The sequence below is a fragment of the Pelophylax lessonae genome (genome assembly GCF_965119305.1).
Source record: "Pelophylax lessonae genome assembly, chromosome: 4".
Lineage (NCBI taxonomy): Eukaryota > Metazoa > Chordata > Amphibia > Anura > Ranidae > Pelophylax > Pelophylax lessonae.
In genome coordinates, this window is record NC_138771.1 from 243375865 (window position 1) to 243388842 (window position 12978).

At 42.7% G+C, this 12978-nt stretch overlaps 1 protein-coding gene across 1 annotated transcript in view; it reads left to right on the forward strand.

Annotated features, from left to right (window-relative positions):
* The first annotated feature begins 598 nt into the window (after positions 1 to 598).
* TMEM117 (transmembrane protein 117) overlaps positions 599 to 12978 on the forward strand; it is a 404157-nt gene continuing 391777 nt past the window's right edge. The window contains exon 1 of the mRNA XM_082255317.1: positions 599 to 663. Coding sequence (XP_082111443.1) covers positions 653 to 663 — 11 coding nt within the window. The 5' untranslated portion in view covers positions 599 to 652. The remainder of the gene's footprint in view (positions 664 to 12978) is intronic.

Here is a 12978-nt window from a genome sequence, read left to right on the forward strand (position 1 = left end):
TGCATATAAGCAGATGCGCCTATCACTCTGCATATAAGCAGATACGGCACATGAGTGCAGTGATCAACAAGCAGGTGGTGCAGAGACAATACAACAACTGCTCACTGCCTGTCAAATACTCTGAAGAGCGATCTGAATGCAGCTCACTCTTCAGAGACCACCGCTCGTGTAGAGAAGCCCTTAGTTCAGCAGGACTATTGGTATCACTACCCTTCATCAACAAATCCCCCCCATTCTTCTCCCTGCAGCACCCCCAGTTCAGTTAGACCACCATCTGAGATCTCCCCTAGCCAAGCCTGATTTGAATACTAACTCCCGTACAGATCAGTTTCTAGAAGCTACTGGAACACATGACATATGCAGAGGACAGTCAGTGGTAGAAACGATGCAGGCTCCATTCCGATGAACTCCATTGCGATGACATCCCTCCCACGTGCAGCGATTGTTGAGTTGCCATGACGTCATTTAAAGGGATTGTGTCAGTGCTATGATGCCGATGTGCTGATGCTCTCGTGTCTGTCCGATCCCCGATGACAGGCGGTGACATGTCTGCCCCCGGACTGGACGGCGCTGACAGCTCAGAGGAGGGCGTGGTCTGATTCCTGGAAGCTGAAGCTGTGCCCTGGAAGCGGTCACCTCTCGGGCTACATTCATGAATAGCTGGTAAGTGGTGCCCTCCGGGATCACAGATCTGTATACAGAGGAAGGCTGTACCGGGGTGGATGACACAGGATCCTCTGTCACCTGGGCACAGCCTGTTCTCCATGGAAGTGACACAGATCAAGGTGTCAGCACCCTTCATCCATATCCACCAATAAACATTACGGTGACAGCTGACCATACACTGTACAACCTGATTGCACAATCTCATCTAGCATAAGTTAAAGGAGTTTTAAAGTCTCAAGGTTTTTTTATATTTATGCATTAGGGTGAAAAACCTTATTGGTTGCAGCTGTATTCCCCCTGAACCCGAACGTTCCAGCGATGTGCATGAGCCCAGCAGTTCCAGCCGTTGTCTTGGGTCCTCATTGGATAGATTGATAGCAACAGGAGCCGTTGGCCCCCCGCTGCTGTCAATCAGATCCAATGATGTTGGAGGCGGGGCCGAGTCCCGCTGTCTGTGTCAATAGATGCAGCAGCGGGACTTGTGAGCGCACCCGCATGGGTGCCCCTATGGAAAGCGACTTTCTGTGGGGGCACCCGATGAAGTGGAGGAGCCAAGAGTGCCGCTGGGGCACCCCAGAAGAGGAGGATCGGGGCTGCTCTGTGCAAAACCTTGCACAGAGCAGGTAAATATAACATGTTTGTTAACAATTTAAATGGGACTGCGAGCAATCTATGGTGGTGTACATTTTAGGATGCCGCTAGCACTGATCACTCCCTTGTTGTGAGTGTGTTGTGAATGAAATAATATAAATATGTGCTGCGCAAACTTGTGTAGCTTAGATTAATAATAAATTATTTAAACAAATAATGAATTTATATTGAAAAATTTGTATCACTCTTAGAAACTCTTAGAACTCTGTAGAAAAAATATATATATGTGTATATATCAACAGTTGTGGACTGATTTAATCCAATTTAAACACAATTAATAATTCTATATATGCAATATAACCATACAATGAACATTCAAACACATATAAACCATGCAAAGTGATGTAGTAAATTAGTGTCCAATTCCTTATACCTGGAATCCAAATTGTAAGTGTCCAAAGTATGCTCCTCTGTATGGAGATTAAATCCCAATCACCAGTGCTCAAATATGGTTTGTGAGCAAACTTGATTTCACCTCCAATCTCTGTGCACCCCCCCCCCTTCAGGTGGGTGCCTCACCTTTATGCCTGTGACCTCGCACTTAAGCTTGGTCAGTAATGTACCATGTATATCTCTCTTCCTATCCATGTGAGCCATCCGTGAGGGATAGGAGCACCCCGACGGCATTGAAAATGCAACCCCGCATCCATATCTATTGGCAGTGGCGGCTGGTGTATTGAGGGCCGCCCCCCCATCCATGCGTCTGGCCCCCAAATCTGCATGCAGGGCGCCAGACGCATGGAGCTTAATGTTTTTTTTTTTTTTATAAATCACCTGATTAGAGCCAGAGTCTCTAATAGGGTGATGCAAAGGGTGGAGCCGGGGCTCAGAGCAGTGCGCCCCGAGCCCACCCATTGTGTGACAATAGCGAATGAAAATTTGCTATTGTCACACGGATCCTCCTCCTGGCCAATCAGGAAGCGCGTCCGATACGGTCACTGCATTGAAGGGGGCACGGCAAGCTGGTCACTGCATTAAAGGGGGCACGGCAAGCTGGTCACTGCATTGATGGGGGCACGGCACGCTGGTCACTGCATTGATGGGGGCACGGCACGCTGGTCACTGCATTGATGGAGGCACGGCACGCTGGTCACTGCATTGATGGAGGCACGGCACGCTGGTCACTGCATTGATGGGGGGAATGCTGGTCACTGCATTGAATGGGGGCATGCTGTGGTAACTCTGCATTGAATGGGGGCATGCTGTGGTAACTCTGCATTGAATGGGGGCACGCTGTAGTAACTCTGCATTGAATGGGGGCACGCTGTAGTAACTCTGCATTGAATGGGGGCATGCTGTAGTAACTCTGCATTGAATGGGGGCACAATGTAGTAACTCTGCATTGAATGGGGGCACGCTGTAGTAACTCTGCATTGAATGGGGGCACGCTGTAGTAACTCTGCATTGAATGGGGGCACGCTGTAGTAACTCTGCATTGAATGGAGGCACGCTGTAGTAACTCTGCATTGAATGGGGGCACGCTGTAGTAGCTCTGCATTGAATGGGGGCACGCTGTAGTAACTCTGCATTGAATGGGGGCACGCTGTAGTAACTCTGCATTGAATGGGGGCACGCTGTAATTACTCTGCATTGAATGGGGGCACACTATACTTTGATTACTGAAGGCCCCTTTCACACTTTTGTGACCTCAAAGTCATGCAATTTTTTGCTGCGTTTTTTGCCACAAAGCAATGCCTATTGGATTTTTTCTGTTTGCGCCCCCCCAAAAATTTTGAGCACCAGCCGCCACTGTCTATTGGATTGAGCACAAGGCCATTACTGACCAAGCTTAAGGGCTCTTTCACACGGTCCGCCTCCGTAGGTGGATCCGTGCTGCTCAGCAGGGGATCGTAAACACAGATCCCCGCTGAGCAGGAAGGTGACATCTCCCTCTCTGCTCTGTGTGCGGAGAGGGAGGTGTCGATGCCCCATGCATCTCTATGGGGGAATCAGATGAGAGCAGACCACCTGTCCGCTCTCATCCGATCCGATCCCTCTGGACAGATGGAAAATAGGGTTTCCATCCGTCCGGATTTCACAGACAGGATCGGATGCGGTGGGCAGCGGATGTCAGCGGACATGTCTCCTCTGACATCTGCTACCCCATAGGGATGCATGGGGGATCCGATCAGATCCGCCTAAAAAACTGACAGGCGGATCTAATCGGATCGCTCGTGTGAAAGGGGCCTAAGTGCGAGGTCACAGGCATTTATATCTTTTCTACACAGAGTGATACAAGTTTTTTACTACAAATTCATTATTCGTTTAATTTATTATTAATATAAGCTACACAAGTTTGCGCAGCACATATTTATATTATGTCATTCATAACATGTTTGTTATTTAAAAAAAAAAAACAAACAAACCTTTGCAATCACATTAAGTGCCGGTTCACATTTCTGCGACGCGGGAACGCTGCGAATAAACAGCGTGTTCTCGCATCGCATTCGCACCCCTGGCAGTTCACACTGCCATATGCGATACGCTGGGGGTGTCAATTAAAAGTTAACGACACCCCCAGATCAGATCGCAGTGCGATCTGAAAGTTCGCACAGAATTGGATCGCACTAGTGTGAACCACCATGCGATCCGATTCTGCTGCGGACCAAAAAAAGGGTCCTGTGCGTGTTGGGTGCGATTGCGGTGTGAATTCAGCCACACAAACTGTATGGCTGAATTTGCACCGCACAGAGATGTAATTTTAGGAGCAGTGCGCTCCGAATTAAATGCGATCTCTGTGATCACACTAATGTGAACCGGCACTAAAGCAGTGTTTCTCAACCTTTTTTGAGTCAAGGCACCCTTTAAAATGATGCACAATCTTAAGGTACCCTGTAAAATGCAAACAACAACCTAATAGTTTTACGTAATGCAGCAACATCCACACACGTAGGGCACCCAACGTTAGATCTGATTTATTCCTCCACCCTTGCAAATTGGTACTGTCTAATATTCCAGTGTTTCTCTTATCCCTCACTGTCTCTTTGAAAATCATCGGCTTTGAAATTGTGCATCTTCATCTGAAATCGCATGATTTTAAAGCATTTCAGCGTGACTTCGTGTGCGATTTGAAAGACATCTGTGGAGCTTCATGCACAGTTGTCTATTGAAGTTGCACCTCAAAATTGACAAAGTCGGAATCGCACCGATTTAGTCGTGCTATTGCCGACAGAAGGCAGCGACTTGTCATGCGATCTGACCTGTCAAATCGCATGACAAATGACTCCAATGTGAACGAGATCTGAAGCTGCAAGCAGTCACAACCAGCTTCCCGAAATAAACATGTTGGCGCCTGGATGCAAAGATGCCCGAAGAGCCAGCTCAGGTGAGGACAGAACCGCTTTAAGTAGCACAAGGGACATTTTTAATGGATTGTCCTCATATTAGATAGTTTGGTACATCTAAAGTAGATTGTACAGAGATTGTATAGTGTATGGCCAGCCTTATTTGTAAAGAGAATGAAGAGCAATGAGCCATATAAATATAATCAGTGCAGTTACAGTATACTTACTTTAGGTAGCTACACTTTGCCTGTCACCATTGTAGTTTGCAGCCTTCTTGTAGTGCCCAGCCTATGTTAACAATGCATATGTGGGGTGCTTGGAGTGGAATCTTAGGGTCCGTTCACATGTTTTTCTGCTCTAGGATCAGCTCTCAAAACGCCCAACAAGACAAATCCTATTCATTTCAATGGCCCCTGTTCACATCTGAGCGTTTTGACGCTGTGAGCAAAAAGCCCAACGCTGAGGCTCCATTCACATCTGGGCGTTTTTGTTTCAGGCGTTTTTTCAGGCGTTTTTTTCAGGGGTTTTTTATGGGCGTTTTTGCAGGCGTTTTACAGGCGTTTTTTGTGCAGGCGTTTTTAGATTGACTAGAGACCAATGGAAAACGCCTGTAATCTGCCCAAAAAGAAGCTCATGTACTTTTTTGAGCGTTGGGCGTTTTGCTTCAGGCGTTAAAACGCTCAGATGTGAACAGGGGCCATTTAAATGAATGGGGTTTTACTTGTTGGGCGTTTTGGAAACGTTTTTTTTGAGCGTTTTTTGGAGCTGAAAACGCCCAGGTGTGAATGGAGCCTCAAAAAAGTACATGAGCTTCATTTTGGGCAGATTACAGGCGTTTTCCATTGGTCTCTATTCAATCTAAAAACGCCTGTAAAACGCCTGCAAAAACGCCCATAAAAACGCCTGCAAAAACGCCCATAAAAACGCCTGTAATAGCAACGCCAAGATGTGAACGTAGCCTTAGGGAAAACTCCTAAAATGATGTTTTATTGCATAACAAAAAAAAACAAAAAAAACAAACACAAATATCCATGCAGTTTACACTGTAAAATGTTTCTCAAGTTAAAATAAACACAGACTTTCTATATACACACACCCTGTTATGACACTTGTTACAAGTGTCATTCACTAGTTTAGCAGTTTGCGGTGAAGACACAGGTGTGTGATTTCACAAAACAGGTATAACACGTTTTGGTTCCAAATAAATCCTGGAACTGCGATGTCAGTGCTCTGTGTAATCAGCGTTCTGTATGGCTCATGGGTGCCAGCATATAAAAATAGTCAAACGCAGAGGCCAAATTTAAAATCTGGGATGCAGCCAATCATACGGCAATCTGATATAAAACACAGAAGGGGCCCAATCCTAGGAGAAAGGTCTGCATAAGGTATGTTTGGACAAAATAGAAAATTGGGGAGAATACGGAAGAGTTTATTAGTCAATGGATCACCACCTGGTATGATTGAAGAACCAGCAAACGAGGACGAGTCACACCAAGGGTACTGAAGTGACGAATGACTGGTTACTTCTGCTTTGACCAGATCATGAACATTTCTTTCCCCAATCAAGGGCAGCTGTCTGCTGATTAATGGAGCTCCTCCTTAGGCCCCTTTCACACAGGCTTTCCGATCCGTCCGCCTGTAAGTTTTTCAGACGGACCTGATCGGATACTCCATGCACCCCTATGGAGCAGCGGATGTCAGTGGTGACATGTCCACTGACACCCACTGCTATCCGATCCGATCCTGTCCGTGAAATCCAGACAGAAACCCTATTTTCCATCCATCTGGAGGATCAGATCGGATAGGTTCGGATAAAAATGGACAGGCGGTCTGTTTTCATCCGATCTCCCATAGAGGACAGCGGGGATCTGACAGGTCTGTCTCTGCAAAGTAAGCGGAGACTGACCTGTCATCGGACCTGTCGATCTGCCTATCCCCGTTGAGCAAAGCGAAGTGCCCCGGGCAGAAAGCACATGTAAAAGGGCACTTATAGCTCATAGACACGATCCGAAAACCGGACAAAAAGTACCGCTTTCAAAGCGATCCTACGATAATCGGATCGTCAGTACAGAGCTTTAGAGAGCCGATCACAACAGTTCATCCAGTATTATCCAATGGGACAAGCACAAAACCTTTCTTGTTCGATACCAGATCATATGATTTTCTTTTAATCAGTACAATTGTCATCCAAAAATACAATACAAATACACTACAGCACAGTACATCACTCCTGACTTTTCATTCCATCGTACGAGAATTTTCCCTAACTTTAGTAGCCTCTCCATTTTCATTATGCAAATAGCATGCAAAAAAAAAACAGACAATCTGTCGCAGGGTGGATTTGATTTAAATCAAGTTGATTTAAATCACGATTTATATCGCTAGTAAAAAGGCTTGATATAAATCAACTCAATTTTAAATTATAATTTGCGACTGTCATCTCTGTCCCGCTGCGGCTCCTCCTCTGCCCTGCTGTTGACTCCCTGACAGTCCCTTTCACTTTAATGGGACGTATGGTGATGCGGCAGTGACACAACAAGGTGAGAAACGTGGCGGCAGCCGGTGAGTGGATGCCCGCTAACAGGAGCTGTCATGATGGATCTGAAATGATAGGTGCTCTTTAAATGTAAGAAATCATTCTTGCTGGTAGTTAGTGTTAAATTGTGTGAATGCATTAATGCAGTGCATGTTAGCTTGCAGAGCTTGCAGAGCTTGGATTCATTTAATGAGTTTACCAAAAACGTAAATATTGCAGAATATACCTATATGCAGAATGTATGTATGTATATATATATACACAGAATAACTAAGCTCCATTTCATGCTGAATATACTAAATTATTAATCTATCCTAAACATAAAACTATCTTAAGATAGATTTTTACTCCAAAAGCATTTTATCAAAATAAATTTGATAAAAATCAAAGTCCCCCAATTTTAAATAAAAAAAAAAACTGATTTTTTTTAAAACAAAATGATCGATTTGTATCCACTCTGTTCTGTCGTCCGATTTTTTTTTTTGATCGTGTGTACGGGCCATTGCTTCCAAAACTTTCCCTTTTTTTTTTCAATACAAGATTTTATTGGTAAATAAAAAATAATTGACATTACAAAGGAGGAAAAAACCTTATAGATCCCCTAGATGGGATTGTAGAAAGCAGTTCAATAAAATAATGAAATATATACAGTGCGATTTTACAATGGTAAAATAAAACCAAATGAGATACTGTAGGGCATAATAATCAAAATATCAAATATAGGAAAAAGGACATCTTTGATTTATAGAGCTAGCATCGCATGAATGTATACTTATAAGGTAACAGTATATGAACAGCAAGATGGGTCCAAAAACAATGAATCAATCAGATACAAGGAGAAATCCATTCAAAGTGAGGAGTTAGTGATATTTTAGACACTTTAATTACCAATGGGGTTGGGATCATCACAAGAGACAGTAAGTTGTTTCTCAGGTACCTAACGATTTTTTTGAACTTTTTGAACTTCTCAGAGTGGGAAAAGATAAACCAGGTATTACAGGTTTTATTATATTTATGCAATCGCACATGTGTCATAGCCACCGTTTCTTTTATATGGTGTATATTGTCTACTGACCGAAGGAGCTCCGTAATTTAGGGATAGGGGATTTGGCTGCGAATAGTAGATGTTTCATTAAAGAATGTTTATAGATTTTAGAGGGAAGGAAAGAAATGTGTAGTAGAGGGCATGCTGCATCTAAATTCAGACTAGTTTCAGTTATTTTGGATATCAAATCACAGATCTGATCCCAGAAAGGGGAGATTAAGGGACATTGCTACCAGATGTGTAGAAGTGTGCCTTTAGTTTTTTGACTCCTCCAGCACCTGTTTGAAGTTTGTGGGAACCATCTATGTAGTTTCTCGGGGGTGGCATACCAATGTGTGGGAATTTTGTAAGATGTCTCCTGCCAAACTTTCCTTATGGACTGTACTTGGATTTATACTCATTTATACTTTGCAGTCAGTGAATGGTCAGATGGGAAATAAGGAATCAGGTGATCAGTTTTCAGACTGAGCAGAAGACCTTTAAGCACTATTATGTGGGCATCTTTTCTCCCAGCATTCTCATGCTTAATTTCCTTAAGGAATGCAGTGTAGGAAACCCACGTTCCGTGTGCAGTTCCTGCACTCTGTTCAAAGCGCACTGCAGTTGAGATCAGCAGGAGTGTCAGTGTTAATTTAATGACACTCAAATAAAGGGTATCTGCATTTGTAAACTACAGTACAGACAAACAATGCACAGTCCATGGGGGCTTAACTGTTAACTGCAGACAGGAAACAGACATTTTTTTTTAAATTCAGGAAAAAGACAGAGTATTACCACAGATGCAGCTACAAACTTGAAAACACTACCATCTACTGGTTGAAGGATATATATCTTCTAAATACTGATGTACAGTAGTTATTGCTCAAAATACAACACCCCCACTGAACACCTACTCCTTATATTAGTCCTTTTTTCGTGTCTCAGTTCTATCAATCTGTTTCTTTTAAGCGGTTTTGTCAAATGCTGTGATCCACTTTAGTTTCTCATGAGTTGAAAGTCTTTGCATCTCATCCCATGAATCTGGCTCTGGTTTATTGGTATGTGAGCAACATAGGACAAACATTTGGCTGGGATGCCATGAATGCTTCTGGTGGATTTCCTGATTGAAGCCTCTTGTGACCTGGCTATCATTACCCGCAATTGGATTGTCTGATTTAATTTCTATTTCCTGAGTCACTTTGTTGCTTATCTTCATGTGACACTGGTAAAATTGCCCTAATTCTAACGTGTTTGTGTTAGCTTGTGAGTATTTGAACTCAGAAGTTTCATAGACAAGTACACCTCTATGGATAGTTACCTTGTTTGTGTCTTGGTATAGAATTCTGGATCCTTTTTGAGATTTAATGTACCCCACAAGTACACTTTCCTTTGCGCATGCATCCCATTTTGAAAGTTTTCCTTTTGGGATGTGCACATAGGCTTTGCTTCCATAAATGTTTTAGATGGCTCAATTTCAGAGCTTTGTCATTCCACAGTATATATGGAGTTTATATGGAGTTTTCTCAGTTGATTCAATTTTGGAGATGGCATGTGGTCATAATTGTGTCCCCCCCCCCCCCGCCCCAGTATGTGCTTGGCATATTTGCATCACACAGCACAGTTCTTCCACTCTCACATAGAGTACAGTTTATTCTTTCTGCAACCCCGTTTTTGTTCTGGGTTTTATGGTACAATAGTTTGAAATATTATGCCATACTTTCTGAGAATCACCTGTGTTATCACCTATGTATTCAGTTCCATTGCCTGTGCGCAATACAATCACCATTTTGCCAAATGTTTTGCTTACTTGAGCCAAATACTGTTCAAGTTTCTCTGGTACTTCACTTTTGTTCTGTAACAGATAAAGTACACCTGTAGTATACCTGGAGTAATCCTCTATTAATGATAAAAAATCCCTCTTTCCTGGAGTCAATTTTTCCATTGGTCCGCAAATATCTAAATAAAATAGGTCCAGAGGTTTCTTAGGTCTGCTGTTAAGCTGCTTTGGAAAGGCTATTTTTGTATTTTTTTCCTTTTTTTTTTTTTCAGCTGGTGCATTTTATTGTTTGATCACTTGGACTAATCTTTATTCCACTTGCATAGTTATTCTCAGCTAATTTCTTTATTATATCAGGACTTCTGTACGCAAGTCATCTGTACCATGTGTAAATGCAGTTCAGCTGATACAGTTATCTGTAATTTTAGACTTTGCAAGTAAAATATCCCCTTTTGTGATGGTTCAACTGTCATCTTGGAAGGTCACTATATTGCTTTGTTTTTGTGAGTTTCTTCACTGACAAAAGATTAGTTTCAAAAGCAGGGACATAGACATAGCCCATGTGGACTGTGCACTTTTTGTGTGTTCTGTAGGGCTATATACAGAATCTCTAACACACCTGCTGCAGGTTTGATTGCTCTCTCTGCTTTTTAGAGAATTGTGGATCTCTCTGGAACATAGGTGTGGAGCAAGGCAAATGGGAAGCATGCATATTTATACAGCCCTGGCTGATCACTGGGAGGGTGGCCCAGATGGCTGCTGGAAGTCTATATAAATACTCTGAAACACAGAGCTTCCAGATCTTTTCCGGTAGGAGAGAACTACAGATTAAAAGGGGCTGCTTGCCAATTTTGGCTATCCTGTCAAGTACATGCAAGATGCTGAGGCCTTTGAAGTCCACTTGCTGAAGTGAGGGGGCTGTCACCTCAAGATCTAGTCTGGTATCACAGGAAAAAAAGGTGTCACATAGATGTTGGAAGGAGGCAACCAACTTTCCAAGGACATTTGTGAGTACAGACTGCTGTGAGAGATCTAAGAGACTATGCTGCCACCCCTCTGGTGCTAGAGTCAGTTGTGTGTGTAAAGGGGATATCTGCAGGTGTCCTGAAGAGCTCTGTCTAACTCTTTATAAGGGACTCGGCTTTAATTGCTCAAATGAGGAGGCTTCTGTGCCTTTAGTTACTACTACAACAACAAGTCCACAGTTTGCTTTTACAAGGACTTTGCTTACTGTTCTACAGAGGGCAGTTTACTGTCCTCACTTTGCACGTAGTTCTGTTTGGAGTATCCCACTCCATTCCCTTCAATGGTTTTATTGCTATTTGTAATCCCTCTGGATAGACTAGAGCAACCTTCTCTATTTGTCATGGTGATTACTGTCACTGGGACAGAGAGTGATGGAAATCCTAAATCTTCCAATGGGGACACCTGTTACCATAATTACTATATAAGAGGGGCATTTTCTTACTTTGGAGAGATTTTCTGTCCCTTCCTGTTATATCTACAGGCCAAAGGCTTAAAAAGAGTGAAGGGAAATTCTCCCAATGGGAAAGGGACAAATAAAAAAACAACTGGCAAGGGTTTTCAAAGTGGATTTCTAGGCAAACGGCTATAAAAACAGATGATGAAATACATAGATGAGATCTGTTTTGTCTGCCAAAAATGTTTTATGTTTCTGTCCATTCAGTCCTGAAATTTGCCAAACTCAGATGCACAGCACTCCTCTGCCTGAGGGGACTTGATCTTTTTTTGCAATTTCACTTTAACTTACAGGTCCTCACCCCACCTCTGCCTAGTTCCTGGACAGGTAAAAAAAGAAGCAGCACTCAAATAAGCTCATATTTTTGTTACTTTGCTCTCTTTTCCTATTAGCATGCTCCTTGTACTGCAAAAGACCATATTGGCTCCTTGTGCTGCTTCTCCCTCATCCTCTCTAAGCTCTGATATACAGGGAGGGACTTAAGTAGGGTGATGGCAGGTCAGGCATTTGCACTGATTACATTTAAAAATAGTTTTATTGATGTATTACTGCTTCATTATTTGTCTTTTATATCTACTTGGAGTTAAGATTTAACCAATACCCACACTATCAGAGCCTAGAAAAGAGACATTTTAGCCAGTGGTACACTTTACCTTGGGCATTCTTTTATTATCGCTAAAAATACATTTACCAATAACATTTGTATTAGGAAGGAAAAGGCTATATTTACAAGGATGTGGAATGCAAAGGGCATCCAACTCCCCTGCTGTTTCAGCTTGTGCTCAAGATGTCTTGCTGTTGTTCCCAGAGGGAGCCATTCAGGTGATTGCCTAGCGAAACTCAGATGCTGTTTGCCATGTTTATATTAGTGCAATGTAGTGTCAGACATAAGCAGAGCAATTCAACTCAGTAAACCCTTATCTCCTCTGCATTTTGGGGCTAGCACTGAAAATGCCTGACAAGGGCCCCCCTCTACCTCACATCCTATAGACACTTAGGTGTAACCACTGTGTAACCCCTTACAGATCATGAAATAGGCTCCATGGATAGCACAATTACCTAATTGCTTAGTAAATAAAAATGCATTCATGATCGCAGACTGCATTGTATAGATCTGAGACCCCAGAAGTGTAAAAAATAGAATGGCATGGGTTATCACTGGTGCCAGGAAAATGTCATTGGTCTCAGATATCAGAAAATGGAAAATAAACAAAGGTGCTATGCTCATGTCTTAAACAAAAATGTATTCAGTCATATGTAGCTCCTTACAAAGGCTGCCACATGAGCACTCTAGTGTGCATGCTACTGTTCAGCAAAGAATTGTAATAGCTACTCTAACATTGATTTTAAAACCTGACATCCAAAGTTTCCTTCAATCTTTTGACCATATCCTATAGTATAGGGGTTTCGCAGTTAAAACCTTTACAAAAGCCTTGTTAACCAACAGGTTTGAGAGTGTATAGCAAAGAATATACTTTCAGGTTAGGCTTTATGTACACTTGAACTACTTTGATGTGGGAAAATGCAAAACTAGCGTATTGCGGTCACAATGTTCCTATC